General features: G+C 41.8%; 1 protein-coding gene across 3 annotated transcripts in view; it reads left to right on the top strand.

Moving 5' to 3' along the window:
• hecw2b (HECT, C2 and WW domain containing E3 ubiquitin protein ligase 2b) overlaps nucleotides 1-27,853 on the top strand; it is a 132,051-nt gene that overhangs the window by 59,235 nt on the left and 44,963 nt on the right. Inside the window, exons 11-17 of one of the 3 annotated variants that reach the window (XM_035998791.1) lie at nucleotides 130-237; nucleotides 570-720; nucleotides 4,924-5,027; nucleotides 5,155-5,279; nucleotides 12,867-13,052; nucleotides 20,127-20,279; nucleotides 20,397-20,499. In XM_035998791.1, the coding sequence (XP_035854684.1) occupies nucleotides 130-237; nucleotides 570-720; nucleotides 4,924-5,027; nucleotides 5,155-5,279; nucleotides 12,867-13,052; nucleotides 20,127-20,279; nucleotides 20,397-20,499 (930 nt within the window). The remainder of the gene's footprint in view (nucleotides 1-129; nucleotides 238-569; nucleotides 721-4,923; nucleotides 5,028-5,154; nucleotides 5,280-12,866; nucleotides 13,053-20,126; nucleotides 20,280-20,396; nucleotides 20,500-27,853) is intronic. The other 2 variants (XM_031292265.2, XM_031292271.2) reach the window with 2 other exon arrangements.

Raw genomic sequence — 27,853 nt, 5'->3', positions numbered from 1 at the left:
TGCGGGGAGCTGTAGGATCCGATCATACTTAGAATGTCAGAGGTTTTGCAGCTTTTCTGCCTTTTCTTATATTTAAAGTGATGCAAAAAATGTGTGTGTGTGTGTGTGTGCGTGTATGTGCGTGGGCATGTGCAGGTGCCACAGCTCAGGTTAATGGTCACCAATCTGTTCGCTCCCTGCCATCTGTCCGCCATGACATCAGTCGTTACCAGAGAGTAGACGAGCCACTACCGCCTAGTGAGTGTGTTTTCTAATATTCTGCACAATTTACTATAGTTTGCTCACACAAAACACTCACTTTAGCTTACACTAAGCAGTAAATTAGTTATAAGTTCCTCTCCACTGGCTCAGTCAAAATAAACCTATTTTATTGGTCATAAAAAGGAAATTTTTAAAAGGGATTCATTACTCGTCTTTTCATCGAGTGTACCCTTTACATTTCTGAAATTCGTACTAATACTAATGAGCTAACAGTTTGTTTAGATACCAAATCCGTGCATTATCTCTTAGCATTGTCTTGCTGTTGTGTGTGCTTTTACTTCTGTCAATTTGTGTGTGTATGTTACCAGACTGGGAGGCTCGTATCGACAGCCACGGTCGGATCTTTTACGTGGACCACGTGAACAGAACCACAACTTGGCAGCGTCCCACTGCTCCCCCCGCCCTGCAGACCCTCCAGAGGTCCAACTCCATACAGCAGATGGAGCAGCTGAACCGTAGGTCAGAAAACACAGATACTCTGGTCAGCCTCAATGTTTTAAGTGGACATATTATGCTTATTCCGTATTTTCTGTCATATCTACAATGTTATAATGTCGGATTTTCATGTTAAATGTGGCCAAAACTTCAAATAATGAGGTAAACGTATTTTAGACCCCATAAGTCCCCGTGAGCTAAAACGTTCAGATTTCCAACTGTTCTGAGCGCTCCGGTTTCAACAGTTTTTTTCTACTCTCGGCTGAGTGTTACGCAACACTTAGCTGGCCTTCTCCGGCCTTCTATGATTGGTCATCTGCTCCAGGTAGGCAGAACTGGTGTTTTTTTTTTTAACATTGTCACATGTAGCTACATGCTAACGGCAGTAGAATATGTCATCTTGGCTGCTAATGTTGTTAATTTCTCCCCATTTTCGGGTCGCATTACTGCTGAAACATGTCCGATTAGGTAGTACTTGGTTCAGAAGCCTTTATCTGCGTTTTTTGACGGTAGAAAGGGCTGCTTCATTCCATTACAATCTAACGTTAGCATACTGCTAACTATTAAGTAGCTGTATGCTAACACCAGATAGCTGTAATCTTGGCGGCCAATGCTTGTCATTTCTCTCCATTTTTGGTTTAGTAGCCTTTATTTGAGATTGTTCACAGTACAAAGTCCTGCTATATACGCCGTTGTAGTAGCTCCAGCTGCTACTAGTGAAACAAAGCTGGAGCGAGCGCAGCGGAGATTCCAGGAAACACGCTGACCAATCAGAGCAGACTGGGTTTTATCGGGAGGGGGGCTTAAAGAGACAGGCGCTCCAGCAGAGCCTCTCATACAGAGGGTGAATACAGGTGCAGCAGCCATGGGCAGTATGACTCCGGATTTCCACTGAATGCAGAGCGTCTGCAGACTGGCTCCGCTGCGGAACGGCTGTGTGCTCCGCTGTCCGTCAATACACACTAGGTCCGGATTTGTTGCGGCACGGCTGTGGCCATGACTGACAGCCGAAGTCACGAGGACCCACAAGATCTGGCGAATTCACGTAGAATAGAACCACAAAACCAACAACTTCTTCTTTCCATCCAGAGGAGTAGAGGGTAAACAACTCTGTGCTGTGTTTTCAAGGTGTAGTGGAGGGAAATATGATCCGCCGTGAGCACGGTGTATTTTATTTTGAAAATTAACCGGATGTTTATTTTGTTTCTGTGCTTGACTATGGAGCTAAAAGAGTCTCAATAAAGATAAATGCACACACTACATTCACATATGCACACACAGGATTCATACATGCACACACATGATTCATAAATACACACACAGGATACACAAATGCGCACAAAATTCACAAATACACACACACAATTTAAAAAGCACAGAAGATTCAGAAATGCATACAAAATTCATAAATGCACACACAATTCAGAAATGCAGACATTTACAAATGCACACAAGATTCAGAAATGCACAGGACAAGATTCAGAAATGTATTTCTGATGCACACACAAATATATCTTGATTTACAAACTGCTTGCGGTCTGTGAACTTCACTGCATTTGTGTGTGAATTTTAAGACTGCCCTGACTTGGCTCGATACACAAATGCCTTTTTTTAAACAGGGAATGATCTACAACCAATCAGATATCTCCCTTGTTTTAGCCAATCACAAGAACGCACCCCACGTGGGGGATTGTTTACTTATAAGCCAATCACATGAACGCGTTCACACAGCGCTATGTGGTGCGGGCGCGGGCTAGGTGGTGGAGTCATCCATTCTCGTAGTAATTCACGTAATGTTTTGCTCAACTTTAGGAGCTCCACACAGTCTGACGAGAAAGCGGCAAACTCCATACCCACTGAAAGTCACCGTTTCTCGGTTATTGGACGACCAGGGCTCGGGGCTCCAGAGCTGGCTGGCTGCCAGCTGCCAGCATAACTTTCGTATATTTACAGTTTGAATTTCGATTGAACATTAGGGGTCTCCTTAGGAGGAGCTGCTAGCTAGGCTAGCTATGTGTCCCATTTAATCCTATGGGAAAGATCGTTGCTACACTTTCGGCATAATTTTCGTATATTTACAGTTTGAATTTCGTCATGCCACTTATAGAACATCTACCGCAAGGTCTTATAAAGCTAACTATGGTGTCCGATTTCAATTTAATGCATTTTTGTGAACATTAGGGATCTCCTTAGGAGGAGCTGCTAGCTAGGCTAGCTATGTGTCCCATTTAATCCTATGGGAAAGATCGTTGCTACACTTTCGGCATAATTTTCGTATATTTACAGTTTGAATTTCGTCATGCCACTTATAGAACATCTACCCAAAGGTCTTATAAAGCTAACTATGGTGTCCGATTTCAATTTAATGCTTTTTTGTGAACATTAGGGGTTTCATTTCAGAGGTCTAAGAGGAGGCTAGCTAGCTCTCATTGATAGCGCTCCATCCAGCCGCAGGCTCTATCAATGAGACTCGCGGACAAGAGGCGTTTATTTCCATGATCGTTTGTTTAAATAACTCAACACACATATCCATTATGAGATTAACTGGAACCTGTGGTAAGAGATTGCGGGCATAACAAGCTCACTGACTGCGCTCTCACTCACACACAGCGGCCATTTAGCAGGAAGAGGGGAGCTGCAGGCCCTGGAGCTCTGTCAGGGTGGCAGCGTTTGGTAGTCCATTAACCCAAAAAACTGCGACTTTGCGCGGGTATGGAGTGCCGTGGGCTGCCAGCCGTGACGGAGCTCCATCTACCTCCCAGCAGGCCGGGGTCTGTAAAGGAAGGCAGGCCGGGCGGCGAGGCAGCAACACAGGCAGCACCAGCCGCTGAACTCCCGACACACAGTCGGACAAAATTTGCAATTAGCCATCAATTTTCGTAAAACGGCCCATATTTAAAAATAGTTAAATATGTTTAACATACATAATTTAACTCTACATAGTTGATTTCTCGCCTAAAATGTTGTCAGAAGTGAATTTAATGATTAATAAGATGGTGAAAATTGTTAAAAATGTCCCGTTGTTGGTTGTTGCTCTGTCTGCAAGTTCCGAGTTGGCAGTGGGCGTGACTTATAAGTTAGACCAATCAAGAACACCTAGGAAAAGGGAAAAGACTCTGCTCTGAAGTAGGAGCTAAAAAAGTACGCTACGGAGGCCAGAGGAACTTAAAAATCCCCACATTTTTCCTGTCGGAACACGACGAAAAAAGTGTTCTAGGAACGTTTAGTTCTAAGAACTGCAAAAATCCCTCCGGTCGGAAAGCCCCTCATGACTCCTACACCACATTCGTATAGCGCTGTGTGAACGCGTTCATGTGATTGGCTTATAAGTAAACAATCCCCCATGGGGGGTGCGTTCTTGTGATTGGCTAAAACAAGGGAGATATCTGATTGGTTGCAGATCATTCCCTGTTTAAAAAAGGCATTTGTGTGTCGAGCCAAGTCAGGGCAGTCTCAAAATTAAGATATATTTGTGTGTGCATCAGAAATACATTTCTGAATCTTGTCCTGTGCATTTCTGAATCTTGTGTGCATTTGTAAATGTTTGCATTTGTGAATTTTGTGTGCATTTGTGAATTTTGTGTGCATTTGTGAATTTTGTATGCATTTGTGAATCTTCTGTGCTTTTTAAATTTTGTGTGTGTATTTATGAATTTTGTGCGCATTTGTGTATCCTGTGTGTGTATTTATGAATCATGTGTGTGCATGTATGAATTCTGTGTGTGCATATGTGAATGTAGTGTGTGTATTTATCTTTATTGAGACTCTTTTAGCTCCATACTCGACTTCCTGTCCCGCACTATCTGCTGTGTGCTGAATTGCTGCAGAGCTCTCCGGCATCCGGCAAAAATAGAAGCTCTGCGTATCTGCTCCGGATGGCTGCGGACCGCCAGAGCTGGGACACAGTCGGAACGCAGCCGTTCTGCAGTCAGTGGAAATACACACATTGACTTTAATGTAAACCTAATGACTCCGCCGCAGTTCCGCAGCCATTCCGCATCCAGTGGAAATTGGGGATTAGAAAGATAGTGTTTTTTGAACATTAAAGCATGTAAACAAGTCCTAGTATAAACACGAAATACAAGTATGAACCTGAAATGCCATATAATAGTTCCCCTTTAAATACAAGCAGCAAAGTTACATAAAATTGAATTTTCCACTTTTGCAATTATTTGATTACTTTAACTGTCACCATAGTAATTAACACAAACATACACACTTTTCCAGATATCAGAGTATACGGAGGACGATAACCAATGACTGCAGACCAGAGGAGCAGCCAGCCAATGAGCTGCTGGCTGATGAGACTGACATGCACCCTTCCATCCCAGGTAATTCTCTCACTGCACTGTCTGTAAAGCATGTCCAGGAGATCTGATTTTTTTTTCAGTCTGTGTGTGTGTGTGTGTGTGTGTGTGTGTGTGTGTGTGTGTGTGTGTGTGTGTGTGTGTGTTGCAGAGCTCCGTAGAGACAACAGTGTGGCTCAGTCCAGTTCCAGGTCTCGCCTCACCCTGCTGCTTCAGTCCCCCAGCGTGAAGTTCCTCAGCAGCCCTGACTTCTTCACTGTGCTGCATTCCAACCCTGTATGTACACTCGTTTTCTTCTCTTCTTTCTTTCAACCAATCAATCTCTATTTCCCCTACCTCCTTCTTAAAGGTCATACTCTGCTCTTTCAGGGTTTCCCGCAGAAAATGTGTTAGTTAAGGTGGTAGGTTTGCCATCTGACCGGGGAGTGGGGGGTGGGGGTGGGGCCTGTAGTACAGACTCTGTACTACACACTACACTAAATATTAAATTTAAATAATTATAAATAATTAATAAATAACCAGATTTTCAAAATAACAGTTGCAATGTGCAATTTTAAGCTCATTAAACTATTTTCAAAAAAAGTGCTATAACAATTTTACTGGCATTGCTCCCATTATCCTCCGTGACATGCACTCTTCCACTTTGCCTGACAACTCTTCTCCAAAACAAACTGCACTGAGATAACAGAGCTCAGCCCATAGCTTCACACACTCCAGCAGATAGTATGCGTGAAATAAAAACAGGACACGTAATTTCACTGTGTGTAGTGTTAACTACGCTAACTAACCGTGTTTTGTGAACCGCGTGTAGTGATTAAAAAAAAACAGACAACAGCTGTGTCTGAAAGACCGGGCAACAGCCGGGACATTGAGAATCCATGCGCGAGAGGTGATGGATATTTCCAGTCACTTCGTCATGTATTCACTTCGTTGAAACAAGAGAAGAAAGCCTCACTGATGTGAAGAATAGGACAGATAAACATATATAAATGTTCTCTGCCTGCCTGTATGCCAACGCTCCGGCAAGTCCACTCACCCAGTCTCTGCCCGGGCATGCCCCAGCTGCCCACATTTGTTGACAAACTCCGACGCACGTGACGGTGAAATGGCGATTTATCCCTTTAAATGTGAATAAATGACAGTTACACTCACCCGCAGCAAATGCTCTTTGCGTTGTGATTGGTGGTATCTTTACAACTCGCCGTTACCTTGTTTCCTACAGACTGTGTTGATGCGACTTGCGGTTATATATATATATATATATATATATATATATATATATATATATATATATATATATATTTATTTATTTATTTATTTTTTTTTTTTAAGGACTCAGTTAAGGTGGCATGCGTGTGTTGTTAAGGCGGGCCGCCTAAACTGCAAAGTGCTGCGAGAAACCCTGGCTCTTTGTTTCAGGAAATTGCAAGGCATTCTCTTCAACTTCAGTTGACCACGTACTCATTAAGGGACTGTTCTAAACTGATTAGGATTGTCAGAAAAGGGGGAGGGTTATGTATTTTTTCTTTGTGCTTTATGGATCGCAGTCAAATTTTTTGGCAAAGCCCTTTTTCTTTTCTGATCCCAGACTTGTATATTTTTAAAGGTGCAATATGTAATATATTTACTCTATTTAATCAAAAAGTGTCATCAGATATTAAGGAAACACGCTAAGTTAAAATACCTTCAGTTCAAATAATTCTCCTTTTGAAATTTCTGTTGCGTGACGGGATGTCTGTTTGTGTTTTGGCCTGTGTGTTGGTATCGGTTGGTATCAACTGCCTATTTGGAAGCCGGGCCGGGTTGCCAGATATATCTGTAAAAATGCAAACTCAGCTGTAGTACAGCCATGTAAGCAGCAAACAAACAAACGGGATCAGCGGAGATAGATTCATTCTACCTGCCCTAAAAAAAAAACTCACCATCTTTCTGCATTTAAAAGAGTTGACTAATTTCCTCCTAAACAGGTAAGCGTTGAGCTTCATTCAGTTATATCACAGCTAACGTAGGGATAGTCATTTTCATTCATTTCAACTTTCATGTGCTCGCATTAAATTTTATAGTGTACTCAAGTTAGTTACTCGCAAAAGAAAATGTAGACACAGCCGGTGAAGTGATCCTGACTGGTGCTAACGCCACCATGCTAATACACGCTAACTGCTAACGTAGGATCCATGACGCGTTATTATGGAACCCACGCAACTTCTAGGCAAGACCACACTACTATTGGCCAGGCGTCCATGCTTACGCAAGGTAACGTAACCCGATTTGTTCAGGTCCTATCCCCTGACCGATCGGCTATCCTAACCTTAACCACTCAAGGTCAATGCCTTACCCCAACCAATTCACCTGCTTCGTAGGGCGGGACTTGCCTAGAAGTTACGTAAGATCCATAATAACGCATCCATGACATATGCCAGAAACCACAAGTTTGACTTCTTCATAATGGAAACATGCAATTTAACTCTGGATTTTGGAACTTTTGAATTGTCGGATTAGGACAAAGTGTTCCCTACAGTGTAATGTAAGAAATTTACTAAGGGACCATTCGGTATTTATGGAATGGACCACCGGAGGAAAATAGGGGAGGTACATGTCTTTGTTGAGGGGAGGGTCACCCAACATTTTTTAGTCTAGGGGGAGGGGTCATCCAACTTTTGTATTTATGAAAACAGCAAAATGTCAAAGTGGCTTGTTTGGTGGCTTGTTTTGTTTATATTTATTTATATTATGTAGCTCTTAGTCTCGGCCCTCCTTCGCTACAGGATGGGTCTGACCCATGAGTTTGCTGCCCCCCTGGTGGCTGAAACGGGTAATTGCATTGTTTAAAAAATGAGTGGAATAATTACATCTGGCATGACCAGATATTTTATAAATATATTAAATAACACAAAAAAACTAAATGGTGGTAGGTAATACATCAGATTTCATATACTGCTTTAGTAAAAAAAAATATTACCTGGCTGACGATGGGAGCAGCAGGACGCAAAAAAAAAAAAATTACTGTTGCACTAGTCTGGACATCTTCCCGTGCCAACCTTGCAATAAAGGTTTCCTAAATGCCCTGTATATAAATGTGATGTCAGCTTACTAATTGATTGCGGGTTTTGTATAGATTTGGACTTTTATACGTTTATTCCACTTTGTTTAAACGGCAAAGTGTAGAGGCCTCGTTCACCTGTTTGGAGCTGGCTGGTGAATATGACGCTCGTATAGGCCTTGCTGGATACACCGTGACCCTTTTTGTGGATCTACTGATCGCTGTGGATTACTTTTTTTTCCCGTGTCATTGGATTACGGCAAAATACGGATCTTTTTTCTCAATGTGTCTTAACGTTTTATGGTGTGACTGCGCTTCGTTTCTGCGTTTGGATAGGCATCTCAACAAACTGTAGGTTGAACACTGATTGTTCACTGTTGCATTTTAGTTGAATTTAAGTGTCGGGGCATTCCGACATATGAAGTAATGCAGGAAGTGTGCATTTAGTTTTCATGCTTATTGTGTTTCCACAACAGTGTTAGTGAGTAAATCTACTGAAATGGCCACCACACCATAACAGAGGAGTGTGATGTGTAAGATGAGAATGCAGAGGGTAGGGTAAAAAAAAAAAAAGAGGCCTCTTTTTCAAATCATTTTGGAGGGTCATAGAAAAATTATTACTGGCGAGGGGAGGGTCAAGTCTTTTTAGCCTAAAGGTCCCAAAACTCCTCCGGTGGCCCCTTAAATAAATAACGAACAGTCCCTAAGGAATGTTACTATGTGTATAAATTCAAATTCACATTTTATTTGTCACATACACAATCATACACAGTACAATGTGCAGTGAAATTCATTGTGTACCTGTTCCAGCTCAATAAAAACAATAACAATACAATCCATAAAAATAGTAATATACAACACAATAGATGTCATAATAGATGGTGAACATGTTATTATCGTCAGAGCTGCACTTGAACGTATCCCAGTCTGTGCGGTCCAGAGCGTCCTGTAATTCGTAATCTGTAATCGCCTCTGATTGGTCAGTCCAGCGTGTCACCTCCCTTTGCACCGAGGCTTCCTGCTTTAGCCATTGTTCATATTTTGGCATAAGGAAAATTGCAGCATGGTCAGATTTGCCGAACAGAGGGTACTTTGTTTTGTAGCCGTCCTTGAAGGGTCAATAACAGTGATCCAGGGTTCTCTCTCCTCTGGTGGGGCATGTGATGTGCTGCCGAAGGTCAGGTCTGACTCTCTTCAGGTTAGCACTGTTAAAATCCCCGTCTACAATAACGGCCTGGTGGTTAAAGGAACACGCCGACTTATTGGGATTTTAGCTTATTCACCATAACTCTGTCTGACACTGCTAGCCTAGCTTAGCACAGATCCTGGAGGTAACCGGCTCCATCTAGCCTACTGCTCCCAATAAGTGACAAAATATCCAACATTTTCCTATTTACATGTTGTGATTTGTATAGTCACAGCGTGTACAAATAACAAGGTCACATGAGACACAGCCATCTTCTAACCGTATACATACTGGGAACTATTCTCAGAAGGCAAAGCACTGCTACTTGGGCGGAGTGATTAGTGCAACACCTGAAAAGCACCGTTGTTACTCTCTGCTCCTCACCACGGGGCTTCTCAGGTGCTGCGAGCAAGGACTTATCTAACTCTGGGGGATACGGTGAATAAGCTAAAGTCCCAATAAGTTGGCGTGTCCCTTTAATGAGAGCCTCATGTAGTTCAGACAGAGCAGTGCCAATGTTTGCTTGTGGTGGGATATAAACGGCACTGATGATAACTGAGGTAAACTCCAGAGGAAGGTCAAATGGGAGGCATTTTATAGTCAGGAGCTCCAGGTTGGGTGAGCAGGAATGTGTGAGATGATGGACGTTCCTGCTGTCACACCAGTAGTTGTTCACCATGAGACATACTCCACCTCCCCTAGACTCTCGTGTTCTGTCCATGTGGTGAACTGAGAGGTGATCTGCTGGTTGAGTTGCATGGTCTGATATCTGCATGTCTCAGTGAGGCAGATGATGTTGCAGTCTTGCATGTCCCTCTGGTATTTAATTCTGGCTCTGAGCTCATCCAGCTTGTTTTCTATTAACTGGACGCTAGCTAGCAGGATGCTGGGCAGTGGTGTGCGGTATGCCCTGTTCCTCAGCCTGTTTCTGATGCCTGCCTATTTACCTCTAGGCCTTCTCCGTGACCTCTTGCTAGCGCATTCATTGTTGTTGTTTTAATGTGATTATCCAATCCATAAAAATTAAAATGCATGCAGTATGCTTGTTGTATCAGTAAATTTAGTGCAAGGTGGAAAAAAAGCTAGCCTTCCTCTGCCCAAAGGTAACAAAATCTTCCTAACAGCACCTTTAAGAGACTTAAGAGTTAGCATGCTACATTTGCTAATTAGCACTAAACACAAATTATAATTTGGAAAGGGCGTAGTGGTTGGGGTGAGTTAATTAGCTAACTCCTCGAATTGAGGAAGGTCTTGCTTTCTCTATACAGTAGAATGAAATATTCAGCCCCCCTCCCCACACCAATAATTTCCATACAATCTTTGACTCATAAAAATGGTAGCACATACATAAAAATGGTAAATGGGTAGTAATTGCACAGTATCACACCTTATTTAAAAGCCGGCCTATAATACTTTCCTCAAACGTGCAGTCATTACCTACTTATATTAAGAAATGAGGTCAAAAAACTATCCCAATTTCGTCTCCACCAGTCAAGAGGACTGGGCTCAGGTTTTGACCGGTCTTTTAAAAAGTCCTCTAGTTCCTTCTTTGCTGTGACAGTCACTTCTCCTTCCGGTGCTTAGTCGTCCATGGACAGGAGGAGCTCCTTTTCTGTATCTTTTCAGCGCAGCCAACGCAACTTCTCTTTTCTCTTAATCAACTGTACATCTACTAATTTTTGCACTTCTGGTTAGACGCAAACTGCATTTTGTTGTCTTTGTACTTGTACTCACAATTGAGAAACGCACAATGACAATAAAGTTGAATCTGAATCTAATCTAATGCAGGTGCTCAGCCAACGTGGTCACCTCCTTGTACAACTGTTTCTTTTCCTCTTCGGAACGCCAATTGACACCAGTGTCAAGCAGTTGAATTGCAGCCACAGCCTCTCCTTTCAATTTCCTCCAGCAGTATTTTTTCAGTGCTTTAGTGGCGTTGTTGTCATCCTCCCTTTTTTTACATTTGTCAGCATTGGTACAACTGCTGACAACAATACATTTTTGTCTTGGGACAGCAGCTCAGTGAGGATGATAAAAGGCTTAAGAATAGTAGCCTTAGCTATGACCCACTGATCTGTTGTGAGGTTCAGTGTTCGGTGAGCTTTTTTGGTCACGTTAGGGTCAGACAGTACTGCTGAAATGGGCCCCCAGCTCAAAGACGCTCCAGCATAAAGCATGTTGAGTTTTGTGATATGCCAGTTTCCTTTGGCATATCTGGCACATGACTTTTTAAAGGTCATCTTGGGAATTTTTTTAATTATTCCAGACGCTTGACTTTTTTGACATCTTGCACGCCAATAGTTGCAGCCGAGTTGCTAGCCCTCATATGGTCAAACTTTCAGTTTCGGTGCTGTAACGTTAGATGAAGTGAGGCAGGCCTTGACATGTTTTTTCATCTGTCTATTGATTTCAGTTCTCGGGACAGCACCGCATCTAAACCTACACACCCCCTGCCCTTACACAACAAACAGTGCTCCATCTATAATATAACTAATTATAATTCATTTTTGATGCATAAATGAATAATTTGGGATTTCTATTCCCTATGTTATGGTGATTATGGAGGTAATGCATTTATGATAATCCCCCCAAAAAAGACCCAAACATTAGAATTCTCATTTGGACGTTGATTACCATGGCAACGATTGAAGCTTTGAAGTATTCGGGTAAGCCCTAGAATATTGTGTAAATATGTGCCGTGTGTATTTGTGAGTGATGCGCAGATCAGCTTTGACCCCATCCACTTTTACGCTAAAATCATCCACCCGCACCCACCCAAATAATCTATTTTAACTCCCCCTTTACTAGTTTCCTGTAGGCTACATTGGTTTTTAAATTATGTATTGTATTGATAAATGAATATCTGCTAAAATGAGCTACTGGGACACAGTACAGGACTGCAATGTGATTGTGTAAACCCAGCTTGTTGGCTGGTATTTGAAATGCATGCAGTAGGCTTGTTGTATCAGTAACGTTAGTGCAAATACATATTAATCAATCTCTCTCTCTTGCTCGCTCGCTGAGTAGATTTATGTCTGTGTGTGTGGGAACCTAGATGTTGTGGGCAGTTCTTGTGCGTAGTATGAAATAGAATCCTGCCGGTGCCACTGCTAATGGGTGAATGTGAATGAAATTCGCTGACTTTGGCTCTTTAAAGCAACAGTTCAACATTCTGGGAAATACCTTCTTCACTTTCTGGCCAGCAGTTAAAAGATAAAGATCTGGAAGAAATGGGAAAAAACTAGCCTGCCTCTCCCCAAAGGTAACAAAATCTGCCTAACAGCACCTTTAAGATACTTAAGAGTTAGCATGCTAACATTTGCTAATTAGCACTAAACGCAAATTATAATTTGTGAGTCAATTAGCTAACTCCTAGAATTGGGGAATGTCTTGCTTTTTTGAAAGATTCAGCCCCCCTCCCAACACCAATAATTTCCATACAATCTTTGACTCATAAAAATGGAAGCACAAACATAAAAATGGTAAATGGATAGTAATTACATAGTATCACAGTGGGACAACTTCACCTAACAAAACTTGTCACCTTTCTCTGATCGATTTTTCCTCTCTTCTTTCTGTCTTTTCTCCTTTCTCTCCTTTTCTCTCCCTTCCTCTCCTGCTTCTCTTGCATATCTAGAGTGCCTACCGTATGTTCACCACCAACACATGTCTGAAGCATATGATCAGTAAGGTTCGTCGGGATGCTCACCACTTTGAGCGCTACCAGCACAACAGGGATCTGGTGGCCTTCCTCAACATGTTCGCCAACATACAGGTGGAGCTGCCCAGAGGTTGGGAGATGAAGCACGACCACACCGGCAAGGTGGGGACTGCATCACTATCAATCAGTGTGTCTCAAAGTTTCATATTCTATTAACCTAGGAAGGTTTTAGGGGTTTTGATACAGTAGAATGTATTGTTTTCAGTTCAAGAGGTTGTAGACTTGTGCAAACACATGCTCAACAGTCAACATTTGTTTTTGTTAATTATGTATTTGTTTATTTATTTAGTTGGAAAAGCTTCTAAATATGATTGTGGGAAAAATACATTTTCTGCCACAAAATATGTTCATTGGCATGAAATAGTAATGCCATGTTCATTTTTGGGCTCGTAGTGTCTGTGTCTGTATTGTATTGTATCTGTATTCCACAGAATGCATACTGTGCCACAATATTCCTAATATTACCATGTTATTATATTAGGGCTGTCAATCGATTAAAAAATGTAATCTAATTAATTACATACTCTGTGATTAATTAATCGAAATTAATCGCATACATAATTAACGGTGCCTGAACTGATACTTTTTAAGAAAGTAAAAAAAGAAAAGAAAAAAAAAGGGTACTAAACAACAGTCGGGGACATTAAAGAACGGCTTGTTTATTGCTAAGGCCATATGGTCAAAATTAAATGATTTAATAATAATGTATAACAATAACAATAACTTATTTCACTAGTAAATTGCTGTTGAACGACAAAAACAACCACCAGATGGGAAAAGGACATTTACAATAACTTCAAATGCACCACGAGGCTGTAGTTTACCAGTTTCATTGAACGCACCGCACCGTCTGTGTTGTTTTTCCGACGGTAGCTGCAGATTGTTACATATGGTAATATCGTTACCATGTTAATTTGTATAAAGGATATATTTTGTACATGTGCATTTAATGCCATACAACGCTGGAAGCAGAGTGGGCCAAAGCAGCTCAGAAGACGTTCTCCAGAGCAGTGGGGAGTGAGGAGGAAGGACAGTAAGACCCAGCGGCAGCGGGTTAGCGGACACCAAGCACAGTGGAACCAGCAAGCCAGCCAATCGGCAAACAACTGGCTAGTTAGTTAAATCCACCATGCCCTCACACCACACCGGTCACAAACAAGCCAAAGTTGTCATTTATCTGGGGATAGCACTGTGCTTTATGTGGGTGAAGCATTAAGTTGTTAAATTTGACTTACTTATTGGCTGGCTGTCTCTGTCATAATATTACTACTCCACTGCTCGTTTGGCCATTACTGCAAAACCTCACCACCGCGACTTTCTGCAAGTTAATTAATGAGGAAGTTTATATGGAAGTTAGTCTGTTGCTATGGCAACGCTACACATAAAAATGGCTCCTGCTCTGACCATTCTATCTTGATTTAAATGGGAACGGCCTTTCTATACTTTTTATTTTTTATGGCCACAACACTTAAAGTACCCCTCCTTCACTGTGATGTTTGAGCTTCCCTTTGCAGAATGATGTATGTATACATTTGTCTGCTGGAATGGAAGTTTCTCTGAGCTCACCTTAAATCTCAGTTTAACACCTGGCGCCTTTCTCATTTCCCAAATTTTTACCTCTTCGACTCCTTGATCCTAAATCCTTCGGCTGTGATCCAGAAATCATTCTCAGCGCGCCATGTTGAAGGACGTCCCAATTCCTAAATTGCACATCGAGGAGCGAGCATCGAGAAGGCTCCTCGGAGGAGTTATAATCGAGGATACACCGATGTATCCTCTGTGGAAGTCATTTCACCCATGGCATGTAAACAAAGGGGCATGACAGAGCAAGAAGAAGAGAGTGAGAGAAGGGGAGAGAGAGAGAGCGATTATAGAATTATATCCGCAGCCCCGTTGTTAATCTACCGTTACAGATCGGGCAGGTCGGATCATATTCTCACTTTCTCTAAAATGTGAACATAAGCAGAGCTGCTGACGGACAGACAGTTTGTAAGTGCATCTGAAAGACGCTCAAGAAACAGCAGCTTAAATTTATTATGATTATTTCAGAAGCTAAAGGTCTAGTTCTGTTTCCTCTATCAAGTTTATAACTAGGCTTACACTTGTTTGTGCTGCTTAAATGTCCGATGTTATCAGCTGCAGTGACATTACTGTGCACATTGGAAACGTTTACAAGCAGCCTCTCTAATCTTTAAAGTAAATTGTTATAGAAAATAGCCTACTCATAGGCCTACATTAATACAATACATCATTTAAAAAAACCAACGGAGCCTACAGGGACTGTAGAGGGGCAGGGAAATGTCAATGTGGGTCTCTAAATCGGAGAAAATAATTCAATCAGAAGGTGGAAGATTTTCAGCTTACAGGTGGATTCAGATGAAAAGCTAATCCATGCATTAATAGGCTAATAGATGCGTTTGTGTGTGTTTGTATGGGTATAATATATTGTAGCCTATATATTTGTACTCTTTTTCATAGAGTACAGTACATTTGTAGTGTTTTACACTAAAATAGCCTATAAAGGCTATAGCCACATTGTGTATGTAGGCTATGCGACTTATAAATATGTGTGGGCGTGTGTTAAATACAACAAATGAAAATGTACGACCCCCGCATATTCTTATCACATTTTGTCCTCTGACAGAGAACATAAAATACAGCGTATGACAAAACCATGGACAGCTGATGCAGTTGTGCTGCACGTCATATTTAATTGACGTCGCTACGACTGCTAAGAGGCAGAGATGTCTCGTGTTTGTTATTTAACAAACATGAGACATCTCTGCATCGTTGCCTGTTGCCTCAACTCCTCTCTCCTCGAGTCTCTTCCTCGACTCTCCGGCTCAAATGTCCTGTGGGCGGGACTAAGACACGAGGAGAGAAATTGAGGAGAGAAATCGGGGATGCACAAACTGGGAAATGGCTCTGGATGTCAGTACCTGAGCCAGACGTTATCTAATATTTACTCAATTATATTAGATTTATTTAGGGAATGGCATAGTAGTAATAGTAGTAGTACCATAGTAGTAGCATAGAACAGCCCCCCATTACATTGTTAGGGCAGACCTAGATGGTGATATTTCCCCAGCAATATAACTTTTGCATTGATTTGCAATTCCAGTCAGTGAGACTAAGGTAAATAACACAAAGTTGAAGTTATTTTAAAAAACTAAAAGATTCAGGGCTTTTGAGAAAACATTCAGAGCTGGAGCCCCAGAAGCCACCCTCCTGCTCTGCCCCTGCTGGACATACCTGCAGGATCTATGACATTTTGGAAGCCAGTGATGGTCCAATAAGCAGTCTCTCCAAGATTTTGCTGCCTTTTTTTGAGATTGTTGCGGCCCAAAATGCCTGATTTTGCGGGAGCTTTTGTAAAAAATTGCAATAAAAGTTACGATGTCTTTTGTATTTTTGTTGCAATGAAGTTGCGAGAGACAGTGAAAATTGCATGTGCCCTGCCCGCTGCAGAGAGCCTACAGGAAACAGCAGCAGCTTTCAGCGACTTTACAGTGAAAAAACGTTACAGCGTACATTGATGTTAAAATCTATACATGTTGGCAGGACGGTCTGAAATGTTTTGCACGGTCTTTCGCTGTATGTTTTGTTGGTAAATGTGAGATGTTCGAGTCACACATCATCTTCGTATCAGAAACAAGGAAATGAATTTGGCGACGTACGTTCTCACTCCCACTTGGTCAGTGGCTCTCAGAGTCACATACTGATGCAAAGTCTGGCACGTGGGACTGCTGTGATTGGTTGAAGTCGCGGGAAACTCTGGTTAATAGTCAAATTTGCGGTAAAGTTGCGGTGATTGGTCAAAATTGCGAGTCGCACCGAATTTATGATTGGTTGAATTTGCGAAAAATTGTTGCGATCACGACATCGCAAAATCCTGGAGGGACTGAATAAGCAACTTATGGAGTTGAGGCCCCCGCTGGCGGTACATTTTCGGCGAGACTGAGAAAATGTCCCTGGGAAATAGTAGGTGGAACATCACGCCGGTACAGAGGCATGCTGCCTGAAGGCATCCAGGATAAGTTTAAGGGGTTCCAACGTGGCGAAGACACTAACATTATGTAAGAACTTTTCTGCATAACAACTGACTAAATAGCCTCCAAAGAGGTCTGTAAGATTAGTAATACAAGATTGGACTATAGGCTACAGTAGCATTTAATACGTATTTTCCTGCTATAAGTTTAAGTCTTAGAAATGGCCCACACATCAGGGAGCTGAGGTTTGCCCCTTTGGGTTCTAGGGCTTCCCCTTCTAACTTTGAAGTTGAGTTCATACTTGTTGATATGTTAAGTTTCATTTTGATTCTCAGACAGAAGTTGTTTTGTTCAGGTCATCTGGTGCAGTTTAAATATTTTTGTAAATGTTTTTTATCCTCCACTGAGTGACATGCTTCATCAAAAGTACAGAGTAATCACCCTTAATGTGAACGAGTTACATAGTCCTATAAAAAGAAGTAAAGTGATTGCTAAAATGAAAAGAGAAAAACAAGACATCATTTTCATGCAAGAAACACATCTCTCAAATACTGAACATGAGAAGTTGCGAAAAATGGGGTTTAAAAACTCATATTACTCATCTTTTGAAGGGGGGAGTGCTGGGGGGCGGGGGGGTAGCAATACTAATCTCTAACAAGTAAACTTCCAGTTTTCTTCACAAATTAACGATAAAGAAGGACGCTACTTACTGGTCAGAGGCTTTATCGACCATAAAGAAGTTACACTATTGAATGTCTACAGACCACCAGGAAGTGATAAACAGTTGATCAAGAGGGTTTTCAATATGATATCTACAGAAGCATTAGGTGGGGGGGACTGGAATGTCCATCTACATCCTCAAGTAGAACTAACAAGTTAAAACCAGAAGCATTGAATTGTTAAAAAAAAAAGGGTTAGGGTAATGAGAGGTAAACTTATAATGTGGTCAGCTCAGAAGAAAAGAGAAGCAAATTAAGGATATGATCGAAAAGTTTAAATCTTGGAGTAAACATATGGAGTTAAATAACATTGATGTTTTAAATCAGATTAAGGATACAAAACAAACTCTAAATAACCTATATGAAAATCAAGTAGAGAAGAGAGCTAAACTAATTAACCCTTGTGTTGTCTTCCCGTCAACCTTGACGGGAAGACAGACGTTTTTGACGCCTTTTATTCACAGTTTGTTTTTGCTTTTTCCAACGTTTTAAATTTTTCTTCTGCACATTTTCAGCGCTTATTTCTACGTCCCATATTTTCTGATATAAAACAAAAATTGAAAACGGGTCAATTTGATCCAAAGTCAACACAAGGGTTAAACAGAATTACTATAAGAATTAGATTTCAGACACTACAACTACCTAAGGATAAGGGTGGAATGGCTTTACCCTGCTTGGAGAATTATTACAGAGCAGCACAATTACAGTTTCTGGTCTGTTGGTGTGATCCTACATGTGATGCAAAATGGAAGGATTTAGAACAAAGTCAAATAAACATACCTCTCCAATCATTACTGGGAGATAAATCCCTCCAAAAGAAATATCTAGACAAATTGTATATCTGGACCACAGTCCCTCTAAATATCTGGAGTAAAGAAATTAAAGACCAGAAACTTAAAAGAAATTAACGAATATTGCGCTGGGTGGCATTCAACACAGAATTCATACCAGCTAGATTGGACGATAGATTTAAATATTGGACAACAAGAGGTATCACTTTATACTTCGTACTACATTCTCTAATTCAGATTTAGATACCTTTCAGCAACTCTCAGAAACTTACAATTTAGGGAAACAAGATTTCTTCAGATATCTTCAATTGAGACATTATTTTGATAAAACGAAGAGAAGGGAATGAGTTTAGGATAGGGGTGGAACGGTACGGGCGTCTCGGTTCGGTACATGAATTTACATGGAGAATACACGGTATAAAAATGAATAAAACTCGCGTGCAAATTAATTAATGTAATGCAGAACGACTGTTAGATACGTGTTTCTATAGGGACACCTAAAGAAGCCCCCACTTAGCTCTGAAGCTCCCGAGCTCCGCCTACAATACATCCATGCCTACCTACATGTCGAGTCGGTCCAGTGAATCCACACACCATGGGCCACATGAGGCAAACTAGTCCCTTCCAAACCAAACACGGACGTAGCTGTATCCCTTCTTGCCTTGACCACAAATGGCCTTCAGGCCCGTTTGCTTCGCTATTTGCTCCGCTGTTAGCTGGTACTGTATGACACTAGGTGGTACAGCCTGAGACATGCACAATAAAAAAAGTTGCCTTCTGCATTTTTGTTTTGCTTTTCCCTCCACTGTACCGAACCGAACCGTGATGTCTGATCCGAGCCGTGACTTCTGTGTACTGTTCCACCCCTAGTTTAGGATATTTATTGATGATGCATATAAAGGCAACACTAACAGGAAGCTGATTTCCAGAATATATACATCTTTACAACTGGAAAGGGGTCTCTCCACGATGTATGTTAAATTAAGGTGGGAGAAGGAAGCTAACATAAGGTTAACTGAAGACGACTGGTCAATCAAACAAATGTAAGACGAAGTCTACTAACTCAGGAAAGTTCAGTTCAGGAAAAGTTATATTATGGAACAATTGACTTTCTCTTTGAGACTTGTCACTGAAAAATGTAAAAAAAACAAACAAAAAAAAACTGGAAACCTTACTTGAAAGTGAAGTAATTTCTTAACTGGATATTTATTTTCTTTGAAAACTTTGTTTTTTCTTTAGTAAGATTAACAGAAAAGACTTCAGCCTGAATGAGTAGAAGAAAACACTTAGTCTCTTTATGATTTAAAAGGACAATCATGGAAACAAAGGACCCATATACCTTGATATTGCAGTGTAACCTGGTTTTCTTTTATTTCTCTTTTTTCATGATGTCAAGCATTTCACCTTACCTATGATGACCATGTCTGATGTCCTCTGTTTTGTCTGTTTTGTTATTGTGAAAATAACAATAAAAATACAGTATAAAAAAAAAAACATACTGAGGGGATTTTCAAATATTTTGTGAAACATGTCACAGTATATGCTCACTGATGTATGTCAATGTGTGAATAAATACTTTTAAAAAAACTTTGCAAAGAATGCAAATTTGCAAAGAAATAATTTAAGTCATCTGTAGAATTAACACTTGACTGTCTCTTGTTGTGTGTACATATGCAGCCTTTCTTCGTGGATCATAATTGCCGCGCCACATCTTTCATTGACCCCCGGCTGCCTCTCCAGAGCACTCGGGCCCCAAGCCTCCTAGCTCACCACCAACACTTAACTCGCCAACGCAGCCACAGTGCCGGGGAGGTCAGCCCACGACGATTGGTAAGACAGATAAAAACACAGGTGCTTTAGGTATCTCAGCGAGGTATGTAGCTGAGATACCTAAGCTAGCCCGCTGTTAAAACTATAAAAATGTAACATTCTTCCCCCTCTTTGTAGGTGGGTGAAGACCCTCGTCAAGCCGGCCCACCTGTCTTGCCACGGCCTTCCAGCACCTTCACCTCTGCCAACAGGGGGCATTGCCAAGACGTTGTGCCAGTGGGTCAGTACAAACACACACAATCCTTCAGAAATGATCAAATATGAACTACATATATGTGTGGTGGAATTTCCAGCTTACAAACTCATGCTATATAAGTTCGACAGTGGTACCCCAGGTCTTATTCAGGTCAGTGTCCAACATAACCTCATAACCTTTCCAGGCAGAGGACTACTTCAACTTTGTGCCTCCATAGATTCAGGGAATCTAGGCAGCCGCATGATAAGGGAATGTTTTGTTTTAGGACTATCTCCTTGTGGAGGTCGGTGGGCCTGCCACACTTCTGTATATTTCCCAGGGAGAGAGAGAGACTGAAACAGGCTTCAGCATCTGTGTTTTAGGTGCATGCAATATCTTTGTTTACATTGAAGGTTCAGCTAAACTTAAAGGGTAATTTTCGGAGGGGGTTTTGTGATCAATTTTTTATTGGCACATTTTATATCGTTCAGACATACAAAACAAATTCCACAATGTATGACAGGTAATGTCAGATGGCGCACAGAACAGAGAAACACAAATTGCACAAGAAAACCCTCTCCCACCCCCCACCCTTTGCGGTCTCAAGGAAAACAAAACAAACAAACAAACAAAAATCACACCTTGTCTGATCACTCTCCTCTATTTCTTGTGGCGCTGAGGTCATTAAGTCTGATATTTGTGCTGCTGCGCTTTCCCATAGGCTGATAGTTGATGATTTGGTTTTGTTAATCCTTGCTGTAGAGAGCTCAAGCATAACTATGTCTAGAAAATACGCTAACCACTGTTTTATACAAAGCAAGTGAGGGGGGAGCCAGCATTGAGCTATCATTTTCTTGGTTGCAGTTGAACCGGCTAGCCAAATTTTCCTCTGTCTCCCAAGCAGATGTAATTTAGAGTTGTCATCAAGTAACAAAACAATCAGGTCAGTAGGAATTCGACATCCTATTACATCAGATATTATTTATGTTGTTTTATTCCAGAACTCATGCACCTGTTCACACTCCCAGACCATATGCAGGAAAGTTCCAGTTTGTTCAGGTTGACAGAACATACAATAGGGAGTGCGAATGACTTTAAAGACGTATCTCTTCTGAGGAGTCCAATATGTCCTATGACATATGTTGTAGTGGATATACTGGTTATTTGGATTCTTGGAACAGTGGAAAATGTTGTCCCAAACTGTCTCCCAATTAATTGCGTTCCCCTCAGGGCTCAGCTCTCGCTCCCATTTCTTTACTATTGGGAGTTCTCCTATGGATACTTGCATCAGTTTAAAATAAATCTTGGACACTAATCCTCTCACAGGAAAATCAACAAACCATTTAATGACTGGGTGCGTCTCAACACTGTTTCCCTATGGCACTCCATAACATTTTAGGGCTGATCTTAAGCAGAGATAAAAGTAAAAGGATGTCCTGGGGACGTCAAAACTAGCTCTCAGGTCTTCAAAACTCAACATACCTTTCTCATTGAATAGCTGGTCTAAAGTATAAATACCTCTGTTACTCCACTGTTTACAAGCAAAGGGTTTGTTACCAGACATTAAGTGTGTATTGTACCATATTGGGGTATTCAAATGCCACTTATTGGTGTAGCGTAGTTGCTCCTCCACCTGTTTAAAGTTGGCCAATGTGTTGGTGATAATAGGGCCATAGGTTAGCATACACTTTTTGGACACGCACCTGCAAAGGCAAGATCTTGCAGTCTTAGATTTCCAGTGAGGTTTTGCTCTATTTCTCTCCATGGAACCGTAGATGAGGTGTCCATCCACACTCTGAGGGCCCATAGCTGAAAGGCTCTGTGATACATTTTAAGATTGGGGAGGGCCAGGCCTCCCGTGTTTGTGGTACGTTGCAGGGTAGAGTATTTTAGCCTAGGTTGTTTATTGTTCCAAATATACTGTTGAATTAAAGTATCAAGTTTCTTCCCGAAATGTATTGGTGGGGGTAAGGGGATCATTGTACTTAAGCAATTCACACGGGGAACTATGTTCATTTTAACAACAGCAATCCTGGACCGTAGAGATGCCGGCAGCGCAGACCACTTGGCCAGATCCCTTTGAACATTACTTAATATAGTTTCATAGTTGTCCTGGACAACTTTCTGTAGCAATGCGTTTATGATGATGCCCAAATATGTACTTTTGCTTTGGGTTGGTATTGTAACACTAATGGCTGATGTCACATGCCTGTTCAATAAGAGAAGATTAGATTTATTCTAGTTAATTTTATAGCCGGAGATTGAGCCAAATTCGTTGAAGACCTTAATAATTTTTGGATTAGAGTCCTCAAGATCAGAGATGTACAACAAAATATCATCTGCAAATAATGATATTGAGCTGCTATTGGATTTAATCTTTTATTTTGCCTTATGGCTTGGGCTAACGGTTCAAGAGAGATTGCAAACAGCATGGGGGAAAGTGGGCATCCCGGTCGAGAGTCCCGCTCGATGGGAAATGGTTGAGAATGCAAGCCATTGGTTGAGACTATGGCTGTGGGATTCGCATATAAAGCATGCACCATGTTAATGAATTTTGCCCCCAAACCAAGCCTCTAAATTATTTGCCACAAGTAGTTCCACTCTAGGCGGTCGAAAGCCTCTCCGCATCGACTGACAAAACTGCTGCCGTTGTTGGAAGGTTTTTGGCTTCTTCTATTACATGAAGTAGTCTGCGTACATTGTCTGCAGCATGACGCTTTGGTATAAAACCTGATTGGTCGGGGGTGGACTAGCTTCTCGATAAAGCGCTCTAGGCGGAGTGCCAAGACTTTGGAATAAAGCTTAATATTAGTCCCGCTGAGGCTGATGGGCTGAAATTTGAGCAATCCGTAAGATCTTTGCCCTTTTTGGGTATAACGGAAATTAGCGCTGTGTTGGTTTGATGGTGAAAAGTACCCATCTCTATGGCTGAGGTTAAAGCTTGTAAAATGGTAGGTCCTAATATGTCAAAATACTGTAGAAGAACGCCATCCAACCCTGGCGTTTTCCCTTTTTTAACTGTTTTTCATGCTGATTTAAGTTACTCTAACCTTACAGGTTGACCCAGTTCTTCTGCCTCCTCTGGGTCAAGAAGAGGCAGGTTTAGTTATTTTAGGAACTCCTGGCACTGTGTCGGATCTGGGTTGCAGGAGGACTCATACAACTTTGAATAAAAGGATTGAAAAGTGGTGCTGATATCTTTACGATTCGTTGAGATGCCTCAGTCTGTGCGGATGCTGTTGATAGTAGCTCTGGATTCGCTTTGTTTTAATTTCAGAGCAAGCAATTTGCTTGGTTTACAACCATTCAAATAATAATTTTGCCTCACTCTGTGCATTATGAATTCAGCTCTCCTTCTCAGCAGATCATTTAGCTCTGTTCGACTTGTGACTAAAAGAGTATGAAAAGAAAAACAAGTCTTAAGAGACTGCTCTAAAGATTTACAGCGTTTTTCCAACTCTGCAATCCTTGCCGCTCTTTTCCTCTTCAAGTTGACAGCGAAGGAAGATGTGAAATCTCTAATAAGTCCTTTAGTTGCCTGCCAAATAAATGCAGGGTCAGAAACAGAGTCAGTATTGATTGATATAAACTCAGCCAGTTTGGCTCTAAATTCTGCATCAAAAGCTGTGTTCTGGAGAAGGGAATTATTAAATTGCCACCTCCTAGATCTTCTTTCTTTCTCCTAACATATCACAATGGAATGTGGTTATCAGCGCATTGTGATCGGACAGAATTGCTGGTTCTATTGCTATTATGTGGAACATTGCCTTAAGCTCACTGGAACACAAAATATAATCAGTGCGGGAGTGGGTGAGGTGACGTGTGGAAAAGAAAGTGTAATCCTTGCTAGTAGGGTTGTGCGTCCTCCATGTATCTGTAAGATGGTGGGATTTCACAACTGCTCTAAACATGTCTGATGTATGTTTTTGGGCCTTTGTGTAATTGACCCCTGATCTATCCTGATTTAAATCTAGTACTGCATTCATGTCTCCCCGTATAATTAGTGAATATTCATTGAGAGAGAGCAATTCATTGGTTAGGTGCAGGAAAAACCTTTCATCATATGTAGACGGTGCATATATCGAAACAAAGGCTATTTTCCTATTCCTTATCGTGGTATATATATAAGATATCCTGGCTGATACATCTTTACTACTTTTGTCTACGGTGAGTGTGAATTTCTGCAACACCAACAGAATGGAGCCCTTGGTTTCGGTGTTGTCACTAGATGAAGTTGACCTTGTAGTATTTATTTTGTAGACGATTTACATCTCTTTTATGTAAATGTGACTCTTGTATAAGCGCCACCTCTATGTTCTTCCTTCTTAAATAGTCCAGGAATGTAGCTCGTTTGATCGGTCGTTTAGCCCCCTGATGTTAACTGAAAGGATTGAAAGTTCAGCAATATTCAAAATTTACACGCATACATGTCTCGTTTACCCTACTGATGGCTGATAAATTTGTAGCAAAAGGTGAACTGTTAGATCTGAGCAAAGTGTGGTAAAAACATAAAAAATAAAATAAATCCCCCAACCCTTTGAGACCTTAGACCCCATCCCCTATCTGTAAGATACGTGGCCATATCAAACGCAGCTTGCGTAGACTCCAGCCCACAATTGCTCCTCCTGTCTAAAGTCACAGGTACGTTGAAACAGGTCTGGTGAACTTCTTATGTTGAACATGAACAGTGTTACAAAAACCCTAGAACTAGGTCTCAACCAGCTATCAAATTCTGAAATAAGCTATATGAAAAACACACCACCCTAGTTGGAACAAAAAAACATACTGTGGATTATTAACTGAACAGTCAGCATTAATCATGTTCTTTCAGTCTGGTTAAGTGTTTACTTTAAAGCTTGGTTCCAAAACTTACATACAGTGCTCTCGACTCAAACTTAGCACAGTCCAGATACCGTTAGTCCATAGCGCTGGGTCCGCCGGCTCCGGCCCCACCGTCAGCTCCAGCACCAGACACGACCCCCCCCCCCGCGTGAGCATCCCCACGTCGGCTCCAGACCCCGCCGTGGCTTGCGCGGATGTCGTGTCATCCTCCGCATCCAACTCCCGACAGAAAACGTCCGCATCCTTGGCTGAAGTGAAGGTGAGCACTCTCCCTCTGTGGGTCACTCTCAGGGTAGCCGGGTAGATAAGGAAGTTTGAGATGCCTTTAGCTTATAGCTTACGTTGTGCCCCTATAAACTCATGACGCCGCTGGATTGTGAATGCACTGTAGTCAGGTTTAAAGTGCAGCGCTGTTCTGGAATCATAAATCATAAACCTTTTTGCTGTGCTTGTCTTGCCCCCTGAAGAATTGCTTGGCCGTCCTGATATCTCAAACACCTGAAAATCAGAGTATGCGTTGTTGTACCCTTGCCATAGACTCTAGTGCTCTGTCAATTTCAATGGTAGCCTTGTTCTGTAAGGAGGGTATCCACACCGGTAACTGTTCTTGCAGGAACCCAACTGGGTCGTCCTTTTCGCTACCTTCTTTTGGTCCAATGATGCGTACATTGTTGTGCCGCGATCTGTCTTCCATTTCGGCTAGCTTCTGCTCAAATTTCTTCTGGTCGTCAACACAGGCACTTACTATTTGTTTCATCTACCTATTATCCCCCTGTGTATTGTCCATCTGTTGCATCAGCTCACGTACCGTAGTTCCCTGCATCTCAAGCTCTGCCCTGATGTGTTGCAGCGAGGTATTAATTTCTGCTAGCGCGCTCCTCACTGCACCGTGGACCACCGATTCAAGCACACCTTGTTGTTTCTCCAGACCTGAGCGGCCTCCATGTTTAGGGCCGCGCTAGCATCAGTCGCTGTGTTAGCTGTGTTTTTTTTTTAACCTGGACCCTATTTCCCCATGCATTTGTCTATTGACTTATGTGACCAAAATCTTTGAAATTGGTCCAGTATTGAGGTAATAGGGCAATTGTGCATCCTCGATTTTTGTCCACTAAAAGTGATTTTTCTTTTTTTTACCACTGACAGGCACAGATTGTTATTGAAAGTGTCTGACAACATTATCGATCTTACGAGGTGACTTTTTGTCCGAAGACAGCGATGTGGAGTGTGAAACGCGAGTCGGGACAAATGCGATCTTGGAGTATGTTTTTTTTACACCGGCAACACACCGCAGGTGTAAGTGTCAGCAGCGTAGCGGAGCTATTTTTATTTTGCCGCCCATGTTATCCAATCTGTCCGGCCACACTGGGCGCGTAGCGTCCGCGTATGCCCGCGCGCTGCAGCGATAGTTTCGGCGTCTCCTCTATTTTTTACGCGATATGCGAGCGTATGTGTCAAGCCAGGCAGGTAATCACATACAGGAAGACCACAGTGCAGCCGGATATTTTACCAAAATAAACACATTTCAAAATAAAACATTCAGGTTTACAGTGATTTGGGCTGTTTTGACTTCTCACAGCGAGACACACGATCAGGCACACAGATAGAGAGACCGACGGACGGACGGACAGAGAGAGTGACACACACACACACAGAGCCACATATAGGCTACAGTTACCACAGTTTTCCCCACTCATCCTGTCTCTTTCTATCGGGAGGGAGAGAGAGAGCGAGAGAGAGAAGGATCGCTTCGTGATCGGCGCGTAGAAATACGCGTCCAGTGTGAAAGGCCAGGCGCACGATCAGGCACTTATTTACGCTACGCAACACTTACGCGGGCAGTGTGTTCCCAGTGTTAGAGTAGTTAGCAGCAACTGAAGGGCTGCGAGGCTCGAGATATTGGTGTTGCTCCCATGGGTGCTGTGCCCCCTATATGCCCAAAGAATATGTTGTCAGGAGTGGGACCTGTTGCTGCCAGATATCTGCGGTCTTGTCAAGTGATATACCTTGGCCACAACGCTGTGTTACCACGTCAGAGGATTTCCCACATCCACCCAACAGGGCTGTGATAGAAACATGAGCCATTGTTTTTATTGAAATTTTTTTATTAAACACGAAACCATAGATGTATTATAGTTTATTGACCGCACGAAAGACTCAGCTGCAGCTTCTCTTTCTCTCCCCTCATCTGCTCTTTGTCCGTACTCTGGCTCAAATGAATACGGGCGGCCATCCAATTATAATGACCTCATCCACATTGTCAAATAATTTAAATACTGAGCCATGGCACTGGAAATCAAGAACAATATTGTGGTTCCCTACGGCTTGTAATTTCTTTTCCAAATCTATAAAAATGCCTGATCATCTACGTTAGGTGCACATATGTTAGCCAGAATTAGTTCTTGCCCTTGTATTTCAGCCAGAACGATAACAACTCTTCCAGAATTATCCTTAATTTGTTTAATTAATTTAAATTGCAGGTGCTTTCTAATCAGTGTAATGACCTCTCTTCTCCTGCTTAGACCCCACACTATGAAACACATATCCAACCCATCCTCAA

The sequence above is a fragment of the Sander lucioperca genome, chromosome 24 (genome assembly GCF_008315115.2).
Source record: "Sander lucioperca isolate FBNREF2018 chromosome 24, SLUC_FBN_1.2, whole genome shotgun sequence".
NCBI classification, from domain to species: Eukaryota; Metazoa; Chordata; class Actinopteri; order Perciformes; family Percidae; genus Sander; species Sander lucioperca.
This window is presented reverse-complemented; position numbering and strand designations above follow the sequence as displayed.